General features: G+C 40.0%; 1 protein-coding gene across 1 annotated transcript; it reads left to right on the top strand.

The window, feature by feature from the left end:
* Positions 1-1,518: 1,518 nt before the first annotated feature.
* Positions 1,519-22,862, top strand: ACTR8 (actin related protein 8). Its single transcript, XM_014576842.2, has 13 exons — positions 1,519-1,779; positions 3,107-3,277; positions 7,432-7,542; positions 7,779-7,883; positions 9,028-9,201; positions 10,211-10,304; positions 14,516-14,648; positions 15,872-16,025; positions 16,710-16,805; positions 17,651-17,791; positions 19,086-19,350; positions 19,668-19,831; positions 20,433-22,862. The coding sequence occupies exons 1-13, from the start codon at positions 1,657-1,659 to the stop codon at positions 20,574-20,576; spliced, it is 1,875 nt and encodes a 624-aa protein (XP_014432328.2). The 5' UTR covers positions 1,519-1,656; the 3' UTR covers positions 20,577-22,862.

Consider the following 22,862-nt stretch of genomic DNA (forward strand, 5'->3'; position numbering starts at 1 on the left):
TTTCACATGTCAAAAAAGCCACCTGTTCATGCCTAGTAACTGGCCAGGCCAGAGTATTCATCCTCTAAGAGCATCTTCTAATGCAGTGTTTCTTAAACTTTCAGACTAAGGAACACCAAACAATATATTTTTTTTAATGAGGAACACCAAGGATTTTTGTTGGAGGGGGGGGGAGTTATTGAGGGGGGAAAAAAGGGTTGGGGGGAAAGTTATTGAGAGAGAAAATTTTGCCTGCCCCTTTAAGGGTGGTCATTTTGAATTCTGTTTTTCTCCGTGGCACACCTCTGACTGCCTCATGGCACACTGGTGTGCCACGGAACACAGTTTAAGAAACACTGTTCAAATGCCTATGATGGGCTCAACATCTTGGCTGTGTCGAGACTGCATTCCTTTTCCGCAAAAGCATTTTTTTAAGAGGAATAAGGGATCTTTCGGAAAAGGCTTTATTTTCCTAAATATCCGAGTCTAGACTGGCGCTTTTTTCCGGCAAAGCTCCGAGCCAGAAAAAAGTGGCAGCCATGTTTATGCAAATGAAGCGGGGGGGATTTAAATCCCCACTTCATTTGCAATTGTGATGTGTCTAATTTGCATCCCTTTTACAGAAAAGGGATGCAGTCTAGACACAGCCCTAGAGTTTTACTGAAGGCTTGTCTACAGGGCTAGTCAGTGGGCAGGTGGGAATATACAGGGCACAAACTGGTCCGGTGAACCCTGCTACAGTAGTGCATTTTGACATTCCCATTTTAAAATGCTACTCGGGTGGGAGCTCCATTGTATTTAGTGCTGTTCAAACATGAAAAAGTTTATTCTTGACAGTCAAAACAGGCAAGAAGATACTGAGGAAAAAGAACTCCTACTTTATTTTTAAATTTTGTTCTTCCAATTTCACCTCTTTCACCTTTATTCTCTGAGTATATCGACCATCCTGTTAATTTTCCCTGGTTCAACATGTGAGTGTTTCTGTTGACTTCAAAGGGACTAATGTGCTTACAGTTAAGACACATTGAAGTACACGTCAAATCAGATCAAATGCTTTATGTAATATTGTGCCATTGTTTGCTGATTTCAACTTTTTTCTAAGAGCCTGAGGCAGTTTAATTATTGTAAGAACAGAACGTTAGAAGAGTATAAATTCATTGTTTATGAAGCGATAGTTGTATGGCAAAACCAGCCCTTCCTGGGGTTCAGAACTATGACTGTAAGCCCTTCATAGACACTTAGAGGTCAATGCTGCCAGGCTCGGACAGGTGGTGGATAGGGATGTGGCAGTGGCCACTTCTGCATCTCCCTTTTCACTGGCGATGTTCTCAGAACAGTCAAACCTGGCAAAATTATGACGCGGGGGGGCCCGAGGGAGGGAGGTGAAGGCTTAACCAGCGGTGCTGCAATTGTGACAGCTCTAGAAAAGAAGGGGGCAGCAGGTTCCTAGGAGCAGACTGAGCCCCGCCCGCGCTGTATGTGCGCCGCAGCCTAAGCTGCAGCTAGAGCACAGCGACAGGCCTGCCCTGCCCAATCCTACGAACGCGGGGAGGGGCTGGAGGCTGCGCACGCCGGGCGCGCTGCCGGTCGGCCGGTGGACTGGCAGGGCCCGCGCGCATCTCAGGGTTTGGGGTCGCGCGGCCGGCGGGCACGTGACGGGGTCCCGAGGCGGCGGCCATGACCCAGGCGGAGAAAGGCGACGCCGAGAACGGCAAAGACCGGGAGCGGGACAAGGAGCGGGAGCAGCGCGGAGCCAAGCGGCCCATCGTCCCCGCCGCCGTGCCCGAGTCCCTGCAGGAGGTGAGGCCCGGCGGGAGGGTGACACCGCCCGACCCGTCGCAGCTCCCCCGCAGCCCGCTCGGGGCCCCTCCTCCCCCCGCCCCGCCCGGGGTGCAGTTGCCCTCTCCCTTATCCCACTCGCCTCGTTAGTTCCTCTGCCCCCGCCCCGTCAGGGGTGCAAGTCACCAATGGTCCCGCCAGCCGTTTCCGTCCGTGCCTGACTTTCCCCCTCCACGTGTGGAGTACAGTTGAGTTACGGGCACAGAGACAGGACTCCTCACCCCCTCTCTGTCGGGTGCAAGTCACCGATGCTCCCCCTACCGTTTTCCATCTGTGCTGGATTTTTTTCCCCATCCATGTGCAGAGTAAATTTTGTCTGTGCACCAAGGCAGGTGCGAATGTTTACCACCAGTAGAAACAACCACCTGGCTGTGGGTGCTCTTCTGATCAGCTGGGTGGCATTTCAATGTCTCCTGAGCTGCCACTCAAGTGTACAGCTTACAGGAACCACTGCAAGTGGCTCACTTTCCTTTTGTTTACCCCAGCTCCTTTTCACTTGGGAAGGCAGGTTCCCCCCACTTCCCTTAGCCTGCTCTCCTTAACTCATCAGCCTCCTCTCCCTTTCGGAGGCAAGTTCCTTCTCCAGCCCCCTCTCCTTTCATATAGCTCATTCCACCTGCCTCGCAGGGTGTTCCCTGTAAGCTGTGTGCTTGTGTGGTTGCTCAGGAGAGTTCCCAGCCCACAGGGCTCTCACCTCTAGCCTTTCGTGGGGCTTGCTGCCGACTTCTGGCCCCAGTTGCCAGCCATAGGGGCTGGCTGTCCTGGCCCCAGCCATGTGGGGTGTGCTGGGGAACCTGCTTGGGGGCCCAGCAGGACCAGAACCATCCTCCACCCGTGTCAGGTTATGGGCAGGGGGCTGCTCCTAAGAACCAGTTAGCCATTCACATTCCAACTGCCTGCAGAGCCTAGGCCAGCAACATCACTGTCTGGCCACCCAGCTCTAAAGGCAGTGTGGAAGTAAGGATGGAAATACCACAACTCCCCTACAGTAACCTTGCAATTCCGTCTTGGGTTGGGACCCCAAGTTTGAGAAAAGCTTGTGTCTCCTGTGAAATCTGCATTATATAAGGTAAGTACACAAAAGACCAGATTTCACTGTCCTTGACATGTTTTTCATGGCTGTGAATTTACTAGAACCTTATTTATTTTGTACATTTATTAGCATTTTTTTTGTAGAGGGTGGTATCTCAAGGAGAAGTGACTTTAAATTCAGGAAGATATTTGGCAATTATCAGCAGAAATTGACTGCTTTTATTGACGTGTATAATATGCTACTGTATATTTCCAGCAAATACAAAGCAACTTCATTGTTGTGATACATCCTGGATCAACAACTCTTAGAATTGGGAGAGCCACCGATACACTTCCTGTTAGTACTCCTCACATCATAGCAAGAAGACAGAAATATCAAGGACAGCCTGTATACAAAGACAGTTGGCTCTTAAGAGATGGACTCAATGTAAGTGCCATCTAAAATTGACTATTTCCAATTTTGTTTTCATTTATTTTTGGTTGTGAATTACAGGCTTGACATTTTCCCTAATGTTAAACTCAAACACACCTTCTGAAGAAACACCATAGTATGATTGTTTGAAACTGAATCAGCAAAGTGAAAGAAAAAATCCATAAAAATTGTGACTAAACAACAAAGAAAGCATAACATGAAATAGGCATTTAATTGAACTTGTTAGTACTGGTAGTCATGGTAATCAAGGTTACTGTTTGTACTCTACTGAGCTTACCAGGATTGCATGGTTTATGTTATTTGCAGACCTCTACTTGTACTTAACACATTAAGTCTGCGTCTAGACTGGCATGATTTTGCGGAAATACTTTTAACGGAAAAGTTTTTCCATTAAAAGTATTTCCGCACAAGCGCATCTAGATTGGCAAGTGCCTTTGCACAAAAGATTTGCTTTTGCGTAAAAGCATCCGTGGCCGGTCTAGACATGATTTTGCGCAAGAAAGCCCCGATCGCCATTTTAGCCATCGGGCCTTTTTTGCGCAAAACAGTTCTTCCCTGTCTACACTGGCCCTCTTGCACAAGTATTCTTGTGCAAGAGGGCTTTTTCCCGAGAGGGAGCATGAAAGTATTTGCACAAGAAGCACTGATTTTGTACATTACAAAGTCAGTGCTCTTGCGCAAATTCAAGTGGCCAGTGTAGACAGCTGGCACGTTTTTGCGCAAAATCTTGCCAGTCTAGACGCACCCTAAATGAAAGACTCTAAGGGTACGTCTAGACTACATGCCTCTGTCGCCAGAGGCATGTAGATTAGGCTACCAGACATAGTGAAATGAAGCGGCGATTTAAATAATTGCCGCTTCATTTAAATTTACATGGCTGCCGCGCTGAGCCGACAAACAGCCTCCTGGGATGAGGTTTACCTGGGTGGTCGACAAATACCTTTGATGTCGACACCTGTGCGTCCAGACTATCGCGCTGAGCCGACAAACAGCTGATCAGCTGTTTGTCGGCTCAGCGCGGCAGCCATGTAAATTAAAATGAAGCGGTGATTATTTAAATCGATGCTTCATTTTACTATGTCTGGTAGTCTAATCTACATGCCTCTGGCGACAGAGACATGTAGTCTAGACGTACCCTAAGTGCAACTCTTTAACTGATCTTCCTATTTTCTCCCATTGCACATTAGGTTCATGTTTTGGGAATGGCCATTAGGCATGGAATTAGGCACGCAACCCCCCGACTAATCAGTTAATTGGTTAAATGTTAGGTTAACCTAATGCTCAACTGGTTAACCAACTAAGTCCTGGTCTACACTAGGGAGTTATTTTGAAATAACTCTCTTATTTCAAAATAACAAGCAGAGCATCCACATTAGCAAGTCTGTGTTTTCTTTTTTGGTGGTGGGGGTTTTTGTTTTTTTTGTTTTTTTAAATAATAACTCCTGCTTTCCACAAGAATAATGCTTATTTCAAAATAGTTATTTTGAAATAATGGTAGTATGGATGCTCCACTGCTGCTGTTTCAAAATAACTACTCCCCAGAGTCGTTCAAAGTAATTACTTCCCAGTGTTTCCTGGGGCTCTAAGTCGAGGTAGCGCATCCATATTAAGGGAGCCTGCCTCAAACTAATTTTAAGGATTCCCTGTAGTGTGGACACGCTATTTCAAAATAGGCGAGGAGTCCTGTGGCACCTTATAGACTAACTGAAGTGTAGGAGCATAAGCTTTCGTGGGCAAAGACCCACTTAGTCAGATGCATGCATCTGACGAAGTGGGTCTTTGCCCACGAAAGCTTATGCTCCTACACTTCAGTTAGTCTATAAGGTGCCACAGGACTCCTTGCCGCTTTTGCAGAATCAGACTAACACAGCTACCCCTCTGATACTATTTCAAAGTAGTTATTTTGGGAGTTATTATTTCAAAATAAGTTATTTTAAAATAATTTCCTACTGTAGACATGCCCTAAGTGACATCCTTGGCCCCAGGGATGGCACTGTTGCCTCGGCGGCGGCAACCCAGACTCCAGCATTGAGGCAGGCAGCTCTCAGTCGCATACCCAGGTCCTGGTCCCAACATAGCTTCCCGCATCATCACCTATTGGCCAGGAATGGTGATACACAGCCAATGAGGTCTGTGATCGTCCGTATCTGCGGAGACGCAGGTAAACAAAGCATCTCACAGCCAGCTGGTGGTGACCCAGAGTTTGAAAACCCTTGGTCTGATAATACTTCGTCCTGCTGAGTGTGCAGGAGACTGGACTAGATTACCCCTCAAAGTCCTTTCCAGTCCCTATGATTTTGTGATTCCAAGTGACGTTTGTAATTTATTTAATACTAGCAGAAATACCTAGTGTTGCTCGGGGAAAATATAGTAAAAGGTATGATGAATGAACTACGTCAATGACATTAACATAGCGTATTTTATCTGAAATACTTTTCTCTGATATATTACTTTAAGAAATTAACGTAGTTAGTGATGTGCTTACAAAATGACAAATCCCATAGAGCCTCTTTTCTCAATCTCCACATATCGGGAAAGCCCATCTTCTCTTAAAGACTCTATGCAAACCAATGCCTGCAGCCTCCTTGCCAGAAGCCCTGAAGGGATGTCTCCTGGGCTCTGCTGCAGCAGCAAATCACTGCTCCCCAAGTAGCCACTCCCTGAGTGCCTTCAGTGCACGCTCCATGGGGAAACCTGAATGGACTTCCTATCTGCAGCTGGACCTATTGCATTGATCAGACAAAGTGAAAGACCTTCAGACCAGGTGCAGTTAGTGATATCTAGATGATCAGAACATGCAGCACCTGAATGTACCTGTTCTAATGAGAATAGGCTGTTCTGAGTGTATCGTGTCCTCCTCAGGCTCCACGATGCTCAAAACCATGTCTTCCTACCCACCTCCTCTTTGTACTGTGAGCTGATCCTGTAAAGTGCATAATGCCTGTGGTACTTGCTGATAACACACGCACAGCCCTGCCAGGAGAACGCACGCAGCCCAAAGGAGGGCAAGTGGTGGGATGGCTCGTTTGGATGTGGAGGGAGGGAAGCAACTTTAATTTCCAGAAGGGGTTCAGTTGGAGACTGAGTGCGTGAAGATGTTGAGGGGCTGTGATAGCTGGAGGCTTCTCCCAGCCACAGTTAGCAAGGCTAGACCCCAGCCAGCATCGGCCACATTTGGTTCTGTCCTGGTGTCCTAGTATAGGGGAGATTGCTGATTCTCTGCCCCACTGCAGCGTCTCCCCCATAGGCTTTCCCTTGATGGTGCTGCAGGTGCCCACATGCTTTATCCTCTAGGATCTCATAGTTTCAGTTTATGTGACATGCTTAACAGAAGAGTTCAGCACATGCCTATGATCAGGTGCTACTAAAAGCTAATTATCAGTGGGCCCAATTGGGGCTCTGGGGGAACCAATTTCGAGATCTAACCAATCCAGTTATTGAAGTTAGGAAATCAATACTGTCCATTCAAAATTTGGTGTTTCTAGCTCTTACCGTTTCGAGATCTTTCGGAATTATCAGTGGGCCCAATTGGGGCTCTAGCGGAACTGGGGGAACCGATTTTGAGATATAACCAATCCAGTTATTTAAGTTAGGAAATCAGTAGTATCCGTGCAAAATTTGGTGTTTCTAGCTCTTACTGTTTCGGAGATTTTTCGGAACAAACAAACGCACGCACGCACACACACAAACTTTCAGAAATATTTATAAGCTATTAGTCAATATGATCTCTTCTAACAATATGATTAAACAAGTGAATTAAGTTTAAATAATTCAAATGTACACAATATTTATAATTCAAGAATTTAATGTAAATCAATTCACCAAATTAGCATCTTGCATCTTAAATATTTTTAAATTTTATTTTCTGAACAGCATGTTACTTTTGTCATTTTATATTGGTGGAATTTAATAGGCCACCGAGTCCAGTATCTGTTAAAGTTAATGGAAAGACTCCATTTGACTCCAGTTATGTGCTTAGGCTTGTGAAACAGAAGTTTGCTTAAGGTGTACATTCATTGTACTTGAATTGTCATAATCTCTTCTCATTTAATTGCTGTAGGAATTGCACATATTTCACTGTAAGCTTCAGTATTTGAAGAGAGCATAAAATGCTCTATGTATTTGTATTTTTGTTTTGTTTTGTTTAGAAACCTGAAAGTACTGAGCAAAGACAAAATGGCCTTAAAATGGTGGACCAAGCAATATGGTCCAAAAAGATGTCAAATGGTGCAAGGCGTATACCGGTGTCACCTGATCAGGTAACTCATTCATAATAGTTTGTTAAATTGTTCTGTTATATATAGCAGTTCAATTTTATATCTTCTGAAGGGTAAAATGAAAGTAGTTCATGCAGCAGTAAGCAACAGGTGTGTGTTGGCCATACAGAAGAGAAAGTGCAGCCTGAGAATGGGACTTCAGTATATTTTTCTACTTGTGCATAAAAGAGGCTTGGCAAACTATTTCCTAGTAATGCATGACTTAATTTACATTACAGGCTCGATCATATAACAGACAGATGCGACCGGCTATTCTAGATCACAGCTCTGGTAACAAATGGACAAATACATCCCTTCATCCTGAGTATCTGGTAGGAGAAGAGGTAGGAATTCACTTTCCCTTTGAAACAAGGTGCTAGTATTGTCCATTTATGCAAATATTTAAATTCACAGTTTGATATAATATGTATCAAAAGGTAAGTTATACTAAACAAACAATGAGAAGTCCTGTGGCTCCTTATAGACTGACAGATTTATTGGTGCATAAGCTTTTGTGGGCAAACTATCCAGTTTGGCCAACATATATGGCAGAGGGGCATTGCTGGCGCATGATGGCATATATTACTACATGCATCTGTCAAAATGGGTCTTTGCCCATGAAAGCTTATGCTCCAATAAATCTGTTAGTCTGAATCTGTATAAACAACGAGAAGTCCTGTGGCACCGTATAGACTTAACATGGTTACCCCTCTGATACTTGTCATTATACTAAACAGTAGATGATAACGAAATCTCTAGCTAGGAGGGGGAAATCCTCCTGAAGAGACTACATGACCATTTAGTAGAACATGAAAATTCCCTCACCTGGAAAAAGTGCTTATTTGTTGTTAGAATAAACTGTTCTTTTAAAAATCCTTTTTCTACCTTTTTTCCGCTCCCCTCCCCCCATTTCGTGATTAATACCAGCCATTTTTAAGTTAGTTATTAATAAAAACTATAGGTCAGATCCTCAGCTAGTGTGCAAATTAGCATTTTTTCGTTGATTCTGTCAAACTGTATATAGTTTACATAAGAGACAAGAAGTCAATGACCAAATCAGCACATAATTATAATACATAATTGATACATTGATTACTTAAATGCTTCACAATGTTTTTGTGCAATGTTTTTCTCTCTAATATAGTTTAATGCTTGAATTAGGTTATCCAACTCTCCATGGGTATATTTCTAGTGGTATGCTTATTCAGGTGGTTTCTAGTTTCAGATCTTGAACTACATACCCATTTTTCCCCTATTCTTTATTAGATTGTCCATTTATGCTCTCCTTGCTGTATTTAGAATGGTCTTTAATTTCCATTTGCAAAAAGGTTACTTTTTTAAAAATATTATTTGTATTGCAGTAGTTTTGTAGGATCCTTAACCCTGGATCAGGGCCACGTTGTGCATTGTGTGTGTGCAAACTATTGTATCTGCTAATGAACAGAGAAAATTGTTAATGTTCAACCTTTCTTTCTTATTTATCTTCAGGCGTTGTATGTTAATCCTTTAGACTGTTATAATATTCATTGGCCTATTCGAAGAGGACAATTAAACCTTCACTCAGGACCTGGTGGCTCCCTTACTGCAGTACTAGCAGATCTTGAAATTATCTGGTCGCATGTAATACAGAAATACTTAGAAATACCACTGAAAGATTTAAAGGTGAGCTCTACTAGTGACTTTCTACTCAGCTGAGTAAGTTTGTACTATACCCACATCTGAAGACTCTTATTTAAGTTTGTCTTGCATTGTCCAGAGGGTTACAGTGAGTGTCAACTGAAGAGCCACCTAAGTTATGTTACTCCTGCCGCTGACTGTGTTCCCTCTCAGTCTTCCAGTAAATTCTGTCCCCCAACATGCATAGCTCCCATGGACTTTACTTGGAGTTTTGTGCTCTTATCTGAGGGCAGCATTCAGTACTGAAACTTTAAGTTAGATCATCTTTGAAAATTCAACTTCATTGTTCCGTGTTCATAGGTTGGATAGAGTTTTTAAGGGACTGAGATCTAGAGTCATTGAGGCTACCTCCAGACTGCATCCCTCTCTCGGCAGAGGGATGCAGATAAAGCACTTTGAAAGTGCAAATGAGCCCGGGATTTAAATATCCTGGGCTTCATTGGCATACTCACGTTCCAGCGCTGTGCCGATCACACGCCATTTCTAAAGTGAAAGTGCTGTGTAGCCGCGGTTATGCCGACAGCAGGGAGCTTTTTCGACAGATCCTGTACTCCTCATTTTTTAAGTGGGGTGATGCAGTGTGGAGATAGTCTGAGGTCGGAAGGGGTCACCAGATTATCTCCTCTGACCTCCTACACATCACAGATCACCAACAACACACTCATGCTAAACTTGTTTATTTTCCTTATTGAACAAGGGGCTTTTCTTGTGTCTGCAACATCTATAGCATGAAATGTCTTTAAACATTTTGTAAGCTCCTGTAAAATACAGACATTTGATAACACATTGAACTTAATTTTTAAATGGTGAAAGTAAATGGATTTGGGTTTTTCTCCACACAGTACTCTTTTTCCAGTTCAGCTTCTTAGTGTCTTTACATCCCTATTCTATCAGTAGCATACCATGGGGCATCTAGCATTCTAGCACACACAAAGGAATTGCTTTGAACTGTAATTTGATTTGAAAGATACACTTAATTTGCTTTTGTCTTCAGTATTACAGGTGCATTTTACTAATTCCAGACATCTATAATAAACAACACGTGAAAGAACTGGTACATATGATCCTAATGAAGATGGGCTTTTCAGGTAAAAGTGAATGAGTGATCATTTAATATTAGTTTGTATAGTGTAAGTATTTTTAGAAGCATCTGATTTCTAAGCCAGTGCTACCTTTTATTCTGAGAGTGGTACTTTTTATTCTGAGAGTGGTTACCCTAGCCTCTTGCCAGTCACTATTGCAACTCTTGTCTCCTTGGCAGAGCTAACTACCATGATTATGGCAAGTTATAAACTATGATTATGGCAAGTTATCCATGCTCTTTGTTTACTTGCCAAAAGATCAGTTCAGGTGAGGCATGCTCCCTCCAACCTACACAAAGTAAATCATAAAGCAGACCTTGAAATGGGATTTCTTGCATGGTAACAAGCTGATATCTGAAGACTAGTGATGGTTGAAATGTCAGTGCAAAGAATGTTGAGATCCTTCAAGGTTTGAAATATAGGATCTATATAAATGCAAAGTGCTGCTGTTCTCCTTTTTACTGATGCAGCATAGCAAAGTAGTATTTGGATGGCCTAAATATTTAGACTCAAAGCAGGAGATTTAAAAAAAAATACTTACAGAGTACATTGCATTTTGAATTGTTGAATTGTTTGCTCTTCTATGTTTTTTCTCTAGTTTGAAAATTCCATCTTTTAAAAGAAAATAGGGAAATGTAGCCAGAAAGTCCACTTTTGTGTTAGACATGTAAAGCTCTTAAATGGGTTTGAAAAATTAAAAGAGAAGCTTAAAAAGTGGAAATAAATAAGTTATACAATAATTAACCCTATTTAATCATTTAATATGTTAACTGCAAGCTATTAGAGCAGCAGTTCTCAAATGTCATTGTGCAATGACCCCCTTCTGACAACAAATTTTACTACCTGACCCCAAGAGGGGGAACTGAAGACCAACCCACTTGTGCCCTGGTGCCCCTGGCAGGGAGAGGCCAAGCTGAAGGCCAAGGCATGTAACCATAGCCCTGGCCAGTGGGACTTGAGCTTGAAATTTTCTGGAGCCCAGGGCCAATACTACCCTTAGCGACCCCATTAAAATGGGGTTGCAACCTATTTTGAGATCCCAAACCACAATTTCAGAACCCCCGTGTTAGCCAGGAAAATAATGATTTTAAACTAAGCTGGCTGTCAGGTCCGTCCCCAAACCCACGTCTGTCGTTAGGAGGTATTAGGCCTTCCCCGAGGACTAGGACAATGGAAAAGGTAAACTAACAAGGATTTATTAACAGTAAACAAGGTAAGTATAAACAGGAATTGTATAGGACCCACAACAGGAACAAAATAAACAAGCTTGACTTCGACTCGGGTAAGCACAGAGTAAGGACCCAGATGACCGGAGGAGGGTCACGCGGACATTACCATCTCCCGCAGCTTGAGGACCTCACAGCAGCGCCTGGCACTGGATTTCAGACTTGGTCTAACTCGTCTGGAATTGCAGCAGGATTGAACAGCAGAATCCTGTTCTGTCTGGATCCGTTTGGCCTAATACCTTATGAGCCCCTTCTCCCTGCGTCGTTGTGGGTGCAAGTAAGTCCTGATCAGGAAGGAGTGACCATGAATGTCACTCCTCGCATGCGAGTGTGCCCCTCTCAACCCCAAACCTAACAAGCGTGGACCATGACGTACCCATCTAAATGACCCTGCACTCTGCTACAAAGATGGGCAGCGCCCAGGGCAAAGCCAGAGGCAGCCCTTAAGTATCCTGTTGTTACCAGGCAGACTTTGATCGCGTGTCTGTAGGATTTCCCACCAAAACGAGAAAAGGAGGGAGACGAAGGGTGGCCAGCATGGAGTCCCTATTGTTGGGCTCTCAAAATGCAAGAGAATTTTAACCCTGCACCTGCATTAGATCATATATATCCTTGTATGCCTTTTATGTTTAATATCCTTTATTGTCTATTATTCCTGAGCATTCTCATAGCGACAGTTTCCTCTTCCTTGCTGGACACCAGTAGTGTGAACTTGCTTAGCCTTTTCTATATCTGACAAAAGAAAATTCATATGACAAAAGGAAGAGATGTTCTGTTGGAAAGATTTAAGTAGGTGGGAAGAGTCACCAGCAGAAGAGAGAGCATCTTTTATTTACATATATTAATAAAATTTGCTACTGCTTTTTAAGGTGAGCTAGACAATTAGGCCCCTTCATCACTTTGCAGGTGTCTTAACTCATACCTGCAGCTTTTGGTTGGATAGTCTTACTCTTAGGATTACACTGATGAGGAAAATACTCATTAAAAATTTAAATTAAAAGTTTAAAAATTTATTTCTTTGACTATAAAGACATATGTCCACATTGCTGTGAATAAAGGAAAAAGTATCAAAATGCAAGAGGCTGAAAAAGACATTGTTTCAATTCCTCCAAACTCTCTTCCTGTTCCTTTAAGCCTGTTTGATGACAATGTATAAAAAATTAAAGCCTCCATTTTTAATTTTTGTTTGGCTAAATCTGCCAGATTAAACAGAGTATGGGAAGGTGCACAAGTATGAAAGATTGGACTTTTAAAATATTATCAGCATCTCCATTGGAGGGTGCTATTCCTAAACATTAACTCGGTGCTAAGCTAAACTAATTACTGAATGTAACTTCTAAATGTCCAGTGTCATCTATTTAAAAGATTTACATTTCAGTTATTCTTTATTTATTGTTCTACAAACTATTTGCCTAAAATGAGCAATTGTCTTCCTTTAGTGTTTAGAAGAACAGGATTTGAAGAGAATCTTTCTTTGGTACTCTTTAAAGGAAAGTGCATGTCTTTGGTATATACATGAAGCAAGTGTTTGTGAACGTTGAAAGTGGGTTGTAGGGGAAATGTCAAAGCATGGTATCAAATCTTGCTTATCCATTTAAATAACTTATTCAAAACTTTAACGGAAATGACTGTATTAAAATCAAACGTGAGAAAAATGCCTTCCCTTGGTGACAGAGACCCATTAGCCTGTGTCAGGCCTTAACATATTCAGTGTACCCAATTCATTTCTGTCGTAATCAGTGTCTTAAAAGGTGTCATATTTAGGATCATATGCATGCTGGTTATATGCTGGTTACAAGAGTTACACATGTGTTAAAATTATATTCTAATGTCTTTAGCAAGCACTGCATAAACCTAGTCAGCCTTTAATAAAGAAATACATATTTGTGTGTCTTACTAGTCAGATTGTCCGGAAGGGACAATGAAGGTACATTTACATATAAGATAAACATAGCCATCAAACTAGCAAGTGGGTTAGATAGCTTTTTAATTTATCACAATGAGAAAAATTAACTGCTTTCTCATGGACACAGCAAGCTGGACTCCAGCATGGCTTCTTGTCTCTGAAGCAAGGTAACTGAATTTTGGAAGATATAAGCAAGGACAGAGAGCATCTATCACTTGAGAAACTATAGGGACCAGAGTTTATGAAATCATAGAATTTTGGATCTTTCAGCTAAGAGGGCTGAAGTCTCTGGGATCTGAGTATAGGTGAGAAAACAGCTTAGGCAAAGATTTTAAGTTCCTGATTTTTATTTTTTTTTTACATTTGTTTGTAACCATTTCTATCCTTATTCCTTCTATTTGATATCACTTAAACTTATGGGTATTTGTTAGCAAATGTTTTACTAGAAATCAGTGCAGTGCTTTGATTAAAATAAGTTTCTCAAAAATAATTAAATGAGCTGCTGTTTACTTTCTTTTTTAAAGTAGAAAACTTAACTTCTATGAGCGTTCCAGGAGAAATAGGCACAACTGGGTGGGGAAATTTGGCGCACAGGAAATGTTGGGCTCACCCTGCAAAAAGTAACTGGGTTGGTGCAGGGCTGTGAACCACAGCAGCATAGTACTTAAGACACTCAGAATTGCAGGGCATTCAGTGACATGACTCCCTACTGGTCTTTGTTGAACCCCAAAGTATCATAGCCTGCTACTAGTAATTGAAGCCTGTTAATACCCATTACAATTAGGTCTTGATACTTCCCTAAACCCATAAAAGCAAGGAAACTTTCAATATAGATTTCTACTTCACCCTTAAGTTATTTCTTCTAAGATAAAGGCTTAAAAGATCTCTTTACCAGTGGGAAGGTGAAAACTTTTCCTGGCAATGTGACTATTTTTGCACAATTTAAACTTTTAATTAAGCATTAGGACCTCAGTGTTATTTAGTTTTTGTATAGTAAATTTTAAAAAATATCTATTTATTTAAATGTCTGGAGCTTGGTTTAAAACCAGACTTAATCTTCCTCTTTTTTTTTTTTTTTTTTTTAGGTATAGTGGTCCATCAGGAGTCTGTCTGTGCTACTTTTGGAAGTGGCTTAAGTAGTGCATGTATAGTAGATGTAGGGGATCAGAAGACAAGTGTTTGCTGTGTAGAGGATGGCGTTTCACATCGTAACACCCGGTAATTTTTCTTTGAGCAAAATTATTACAAAAATCGCTAATGCTGGTGGGGTAGGTATCAGTGTTCCTTCTAATATTTTCTGTCCTTTGAGTGAGTTGAATTTTCTTTTGGATGGGTTAAAATTTTTTATGTGCAACACCAATGTTAAGGTAGTGTGTGCATGTGCACCATCAATTCAAACAAAAACCGTGTGTGTTTATACACACACACACACACACACTCTCTGTCTCTCTCTGTCTCTCCTTTTTTTGTGATGGTACTACCCAGTATGCAGGCACCTCCAGTCAGAACTTACCTGGAAAGAACAGAGAGTATCAGCACCTCTGTACTGAAAATGGCTGACAGCTGGGTCTTAAAGAGTACTGGCACCTTTTTTTTTTTTTTTTTTTAAACAAAAAAAGCACTATATATATATATACTACAGTCCATAAGGGTGAAAGAAAATATTAACACAAGGGATAGTTAACGAGGAGTAATACTTATGATATTTAATATGAAATTACATAAAGAAAATTAACACTACACTGGAGTGCATGTATCATCATCCTTTCTAACAACTATAACTAGTAAACACACCAAAATGCATATTATCCACACATAGCTCAGCTTTAAAATGCTAAACAAATCTATGAGTCAACTAGAAATAGTATTTGAAAGGAGAGCATGACTAATATAATATTTACTGACACAGGAAGGGAGAGTAAAATGCATTCACTAAGGCTTATACAGTTTCTCTGGGGAGTGTTTAGGATCCATGCAATACAAGAACAAGTGAAAGAGACCTCCTTACCTGTTCCGAGAGCTCCTTCATTTCAAGTGCACACAGCTCCATTTGAAGCTGCTGCTTAGTGAGGTGCCCCTCCCCCCGCCAGTCAGCTAAGACACTGTGCGGGGCTCAGAAAATAGCTGCACAGCTTACACAGAATTTCCATTTAGAAATATTTTATCATACACTACTTGTTTTTATACATAAGAACAACATCTTATGAATGTAACTGATTGTTTTTTGGTTTAATACTTATGATTTTCACAACAGGCGCATATGCCATATTATCTATATTAGAGTGTTTTTACTGCTGTAAAGAGAGCAGGAGCAATCTCTATGGGCCAGGCAAACGACATGAACATCATGAGCACAATATCGTACATGTTCCTTTTTAGGCTGATACATGTTATCTGGGCAATATGAATAATGTTCATCTGTCTCTTTCTCTTTGTTTTAGGTTGTGTCTTGCGTATGGAGGGTCTGATGTATCAAGATGTTTTTACTGGCTTATGCAGCGAGCTGGATTTCCTTACAAGGATTGTCAGTTAACTAATAAAATGGACTGCTTACTCCTTCAGCACTTAAAAGAGACATTTTGTCATTTAGACCAGGTGGGGAAAAATTCTTATGCTTAAGTTGTTGATTCTACATGACAGTTTTTGGAATGATTATTATCTTTCTTTTTTGGGAGAGGATTTGCTTGCAAATTATTAGTAATGAATTATTCATTCCTCATTAATATATAGATAAAAGCCTTCTAACATTATTATCCAATTGTAGCATCAAATTACCTTACTATGTTTGTGCATAAAACATTTTACTATTCCTGCATATCAGGCAGTTATTACATGAATGCCTGCATATAAATACAAAATATTTATACTTATACAGCTCAAAAGGTGTTTGCCGTTTTAACATTTAAATAGTCAACAAATATTTAAAACACTTTCAACTGCACATCTTTTTCCTGGGATGAAAAACACCAGCAGAGATTTTCCTTTGAAAAGAAGAGGGGTTGGTGTAGCCACTTTATAATTTAGAGGAATGACTCATAACACACACTACATTGCTTTTTTTACAGTTTGGCCTGTACTTAAAACATGAATGTATGTTGATGTTTACTTGTTCTTCAGAGATGACTGCAGAAACCTTTTGAAATTTCTTCGATTAACTTCAATATTTTGTTGTTTCATTATTTTTTGTCTTGATGCATTCAAGTAAAAAGCTTTGAGATAAAAACTTTTAAAAGACTGTACAGAATTGAACATCTTTGTTGGTATATTCTGTTAAAATAGGATATTTCTGGACTGCAAGACCATGAGTTCCAGATTCGCCATCCAGACTCTCCAGCCTTATTATACCAGTTCCGATTAGGAGATGAAAAACTACAGGTACATTCAAAATGTGTGTGTGCAATAATAAATACTTAAGAACAACCATATTGGGTCAGACCAGTGGTCCATCTAGCCCACTATTCTGTCTTCTGACACGGCCCAATACCCGGTGCTTCAGAGGGAATGAATGGAACAGGTAATCAAGTGATCCATCCCTTGTCTCCCATTCCCAGCATCTGGCAATAACATATGGAGGCTGCATGTCTATCACTATCCTCCCACAGCATATGCCCCATTGCCCACCACTCCATGGAATGCTTTACTAAGCTGCCTCTTTCTGTATCATAGCTTAGTGGATGTTCCCTATAGTGGATGTTCCCTATAAAATGCTGTTAAAATCAATTTGCTGTAGATAGGTGTATCCATATCATTGGTGACCACCTCATTACCTCTCTGGGTTGTGGCTAAGATGAAGTATAATAGCAATTAAATGTCTGACATCTCCTCCTATCTAGGTACCTACATTCTACACTTGAATGCTGATCTATCAGGTTTTTTCATCTCTCACTACTGTGACTTTTTCTAACACACTTATGCTAATGAACACTTGATAACAGTCTGATGTCACATTTAAAATATATAAAATATGTTCATGTGTGTGTTTTTATAATGGTTTACAACTCAGTTTAAAACAAAACTCAGATACTTCTCCCTATTAAAAGGTTATTTGTAAAAAGTAGTATTCTGTTGATTCTAAGGCATGAGATACTTCTTAATTGTAAATCCAATAAAATTAGGCTTTTTTTTTAAAAAAAGAATATTTGTTTAACAAACATCAAACTTGAAAAGTATTTGTTTATACAGAACATTGTATTAACACTTTTCCATCTTTTACTACATAGGCTCCAATGGCTCTGTTTTATCCAGCAACGTTTGGAATTGTAGGGCAGAAAATGACATCTTTGCAACACAGATCACAAGGTGACCCAGAGGATCCTCATGATGAACATTATTTGTTAGCTACCCAGAGTAAACAAGAGCAGGTGTGTTCATTGTTAGTTTTCATAGAAAACTACCATTTACCCCAAAGTTAAGATAATTGCTCCATGTTGTGTTTCATTACCATTGAAAAGCAGTTGAGAGATGGCTTCTGTTCTATGTCCAAAGAATTACAGAAACAGGTTTTAGGCAGGAAAGAATAAGTTGTCCACTAAAAACTATGGAGGCAGCAAAATGGACCAAAATTTAATTGCCCGTCTTAGAATTTAGCCAGAACATGGAAGCTCGCAGTCTTGCAAAAATTGCCGTGGTATTTTTTATCGACTTCACCTAGTCAGGATCTCTAACTTTACATTTCATCTGAAGGGCAATACTTTTAACATGCTTTGTAATAATAATAAAAAAAGGTTAGTTTTGTAATTATGTGCTAAATGTCACTCTTGATTTGAGTAGTAGAAACATTCAACAAATATTTTTTGTAGTAAATGAAATCTCCCATTTATTTATTTTTCACAATGACTTACTAAAAACCTGTTTACAGTGAATTACAAATAATTGAAATTATACAGTACTTGGAGCGCTTCATAAATATTACTTAATAATGGTAATAAAAATGTACACAAGTCCTGTAACTATTGTTAAACTTATATGGGATAAAAAATTTACAGATTTATAACAGGCAGATATATAGGATTTTGTATTGTTTTACGGCAACTCTACACAGGTTTTGTACTATTCAAACTATATGAGTTTAGAAAATGTAATGAGAATAATAGCTTGTCTACATTATGGTGGCATAATGTCTATACTGTAGTCCTGCAGCTATCTATTCTAACAGAAGGGATTCTGCTGTTAGTTTAATTAGGCCCCAGATAGATAGTGTTTGGTCAATGGATGAATTCTCCTGTCGATCTAGCTGCTGCCTCTGAAGAAGGTGGCTTACCTACACTAATATAAGCACCTCTTATACAAGTATAACTATGCCCACAGTAAGGGGTTGTATTGCTGTATTGCTTTAACTATGAGTAAACGAGCCCATAGATAAAACTTCTATATTTGTGGAAACTATATTATGACTTTATGCTATGATACTCATTCAGATGTTTGTTGAACTTGAAATTTTTTTTTTTAAAGTTGTGGCTTGGAATAATACTTGTATGGAGTGAAAATGCAACATTCAAAAGTTCTTTTTGTTAAGCAAAAGTAAAATTAGTGCTATATTATTTATTAAGTGAGTCTTTGGAGCATTGGTCCTGTGCCAAAAGCAATCTGCAAGGATTTGAAATGAATTTTTTTAATTAATAAAGTTAATTTACCTTCTTTTTTTTGTTTTTTAAGTCTGCGAAAGCTACAGCTGATAGGAAGTCCATGTCCAAGCCTGGTGGATATGAGGGAGACTTGCGTGGCCAGTCCTCAGACATTTCAGAGAGGATGTATCCTCAAGAAGTGGAACTGGGATCATCTCAGAGTGATTGTCTAATAGCTGGAAATGAGTCTGAAGAACCCCTAGCAGCACACATGTCCAGGAAAACCGCTATATCTCAGTTTGAAGGCAAAGCACTAGGCCTTGACAAAGCCATTCTTCATAGTATTGATTGCTGTGGTAAGAACTATATTTGCATAATCCTGTAATTAGATCCCAGTCAATCAGTCCAGATTCATACCAATTTCCAACATCTTTCATTACCTTACAGAAACTAGAGTTGTTTCCTTTAGCTTTGTTGTTTAGAAAATAAAGTTGTTATACTGTCTCTCATCTCTAGTATTTCGTGAAAGCCCATTTTCATTAACTATCTTCATGCTGTAAGTGGTTGCTTTTATAATAACTTTCAGTAGTCCTAATTAATTTGATTTTTACACACTTCTTTATAATCCAAATTTAGGTTGTACTCAGTTTTTGTATATATCATATCATTCCAGCATCTGATGATACCAAAAAGAAGATGTATAGTTCTATCCTAGTAGTGGGAGGAGGTCTGATGTTTCATAAAGCTCAAGAATTTCTTCAGCACCGAATTCTCAATAAAATGCCTCCTTCTTTCAGAAGAGTTGTTGAAAATGTAGAAGTCATTACAAGACCTAAGGTATGATGTTAATGAAGCTGAATTATGAACTACTGTATTTAACTGTTTGGAATCTAAAGGTTTAAAAATTTATTGTTTCAGTGCTGTCATAGTTCCATTACATGCCTTATAGAAGTACTACTTAACTAACATCTAGTAAAGTTACTTTTAGGAAAAGACACTTATAGTGGACATAAGGAATGTGGTAAAAAGATAACTCATCCTTTCTCCTTGTCAATAACTTGAGTTAGCGTTACAAAGAAGGAAGGGTGAGAAATATAAGAGGATGCATAGTACTGAGTGTAAATAATATTTGGCATTAATCGTCTAAACTTTTAAAGCCAAACTTAAAAAAAGCCAAAAATTATTCCCTTTTTAAATAATTTTTACTAGAAAGAGTAAAAAGTTGACACATGATGAAATTAGTGACTTCAAAGTTCCTTAATAAAATAAACGTGAGGGAAATACTTAGGTTTATCACACACAAACTTTGGGGGAAATTGTTGGGCTGATTTTCAAAGGTGCTGAATGAACTGTCATTTAATTAAATGGGTGCTGCCATGTTGAGCATCTTTGAAAATCAAGTCTGGAGTTTTTATAAAATCCTTGTTCTTAATTGTAGGATATGGATCCACGCTTGATTGCATGGAAAGGGGGTGCAGTTTTGGCCTGCTTGGATACAACCCAGGAACTATGGATATATCAGCGAGAATGGCAACGCTTTGGTGTCCGGATGTTACGTGAGAGAGCTGCATTTGTGTGGTAATCTAATGAGATTACAGTGGAATCTCAATTAACTGAATATTATTTTTCAAAACTGTCCAAATCAGGCTCATTTCCCCTGTTTGTGGCTTCAGACTCTTTAAATGTGCTAGGTTTTGGCTGACATTTTTTTTAAGGTGAGCCTGATTTAGATGACAGAATCCTACTGAGTCATAATGGAATTAAGTGCCTAAAATGCATGGGCATCATTAAGAATGCCAGTTTTTGGTTTTTTACATACCAACTTTTGTGCATAAAGGTGGCTCCTGCTTTATCCAAATACATTATAAACAATTATAGGTCATAAGTTAAACTTAAAGCTGTACGTAATTGAATAACTATGTATAAAATACTAAAGTGGCATTTGTAAATCAGTAACATACAGAGTGATTTGGTTTAACTCAAGAAGCAGAAAGTCTGGACCTGGAGGCTTTGAAAGTAAAATTGCTATGCCTCGTGATAGGACTGATTTAAAATGTAATAAATATGACTTCTTAAAGATAGAAAACCTTTAAGACCAGAACTTGGTGAAAAAGCAAAATTAAGTACCTTAACACAACTTTTTCCTTCTGTATGATCTTCATGAATTTTATTTAATGCAATACTAGTTCTCACATTTTCTTTGTTCTTTAGAAAAGAATCCATGTAATTAAAGTTTTTGTCCATATACATATACACACGTGTTTGGTAGTTACAAAAGCTTTAATTGGACAAATGTAAATTAAAGAAAGGAACTAAATACACAGATACAACTTTCATTATCCCGTTAAATGTTTAGTAACACTAAAATGAGTAGCAGTGTACAGCCACTCTTCCTTGTGGTGTGTTTTCTTTGAGAATGAATACTAATTTTAAAGAGAGAACTTTTTCTATAGGGCTTTTTTTCCTGTATATTTTCAGTTAGATAGTCTTGTCAAAATCCAAATCTTCTCCCCGTTCCCTTTAAAAATCTTCCCAGTGCTGCATCTGAGCCAGTACATGAATGTTCAGTGTTATCACAGTATAGGCAGCAAGAGCTCACTTTTGACAGGCAGCCTTTACACAGAAGGATGGAGAAGACCATGAAGCTGAACGCCTTCTCATTGCTATCCACTGGCTTTTTTGCTTAATTATGCATACACAAACTGTGGAAAGTGATATAATGTAGTCTGAAGAGGCAATTTGGAAATCTAGTTTATGTCCAGTGGTACTACCCTGCTACTGTTAATCCCATCCCACAGTTATGTGATGGAAATATTCAGCGTTATGGGGGAACATGACCAGACCACTCCTACATTGCTAACGCTTAGTCTATTGTAGCTTATCCCACTCTGCCTGTGATTGCAGTTTACTCTAGAGTCTACTATAAACATATATAACGTAGGATACCTCCCACCATTTTAGTAACTATTGAAGAAGTATCTACTTTATTAATAAAAGAAAATTAAGGGACTGCGCCGTCTGCTAGCTACATTCGCCAACCCTCTTCTCTTTGGGGGTAGGCAACGCTGACTCTTTCTGGGGAGGGGCTGCAGCTGCACTAGCCCCAGTTTTTCCTTGCCCCCCTGGCTGTGGCCGCTGCAGGCCCGGCTTTGCCCTCTGTAGCTGGGGAAGGCCAAGGCCACAGCGCTCCAGGCCCAGCTCTGCCCCTGGCAGTCAGGGAAGACTGAGGCTGCGGCTTGCCAGGCCTGGTTCTGCCTGCGGGCAGCCAGAGAAGGCTGAGGCTGCAGCACATCAGCCCTGGCTCTCCACGTGGCCGCCAGAGAAGGCCAGGCTTGCAGTGGGTGGGGCATGGCTCCAGGGATGGGGCCTGGGCAGGGCTGGGCTTTACCTGCCCATGCCTGTGCCTCCCAGCCTGTGGAAGCTGTGATGTAATGACATCACTCAGTCACCCCACCGGAAAAAAAATTATGTATATAGAGAGATTAGTTCTTTTTAGGAGCTAATTTTCCTGTCACTGAAAATTCTCTGAAAAAAATGTATTTATGTTTAAACGGTATAATCTCAGTGAGCAATATCAGCGTGCCATTCCTGTACTACTGTTGCAGGCAGCTGACGATGGTCTGTCCCTAACCTTTTGCCTTCCCGAATACTGTAAGCAACCAAGGAATACCCAATATGGTATCTATGTCTGTCCAAATTAAATATTGTTGCTAGTTTTGCTGTAACATAAATAAATGTATATACTCACTGTATAAAACAATTATTTTTTTAAATGTGGTAGCCGATCTGTATTACAGAAAACATACATATTTATAGAGATTTGGTAGTCTTCAAATCAAATTTGTCCAATAAACATTTCCTAATTCCA

Source organism: Pelodiscus sinensis, chromosome 11 (assembly GCF_049634645.1).
Source record: "Pelodiscus sinensis isolate JC-2024 chromosome 11, ASM4963464v1, whole genome shotgun sequence".
Classification (NCBI taxonomy): Eukaryota; Metazoa; Chordata; order Testudines; family Trionychidae; genus Pelodiscus; species Pelodiscus sinensis.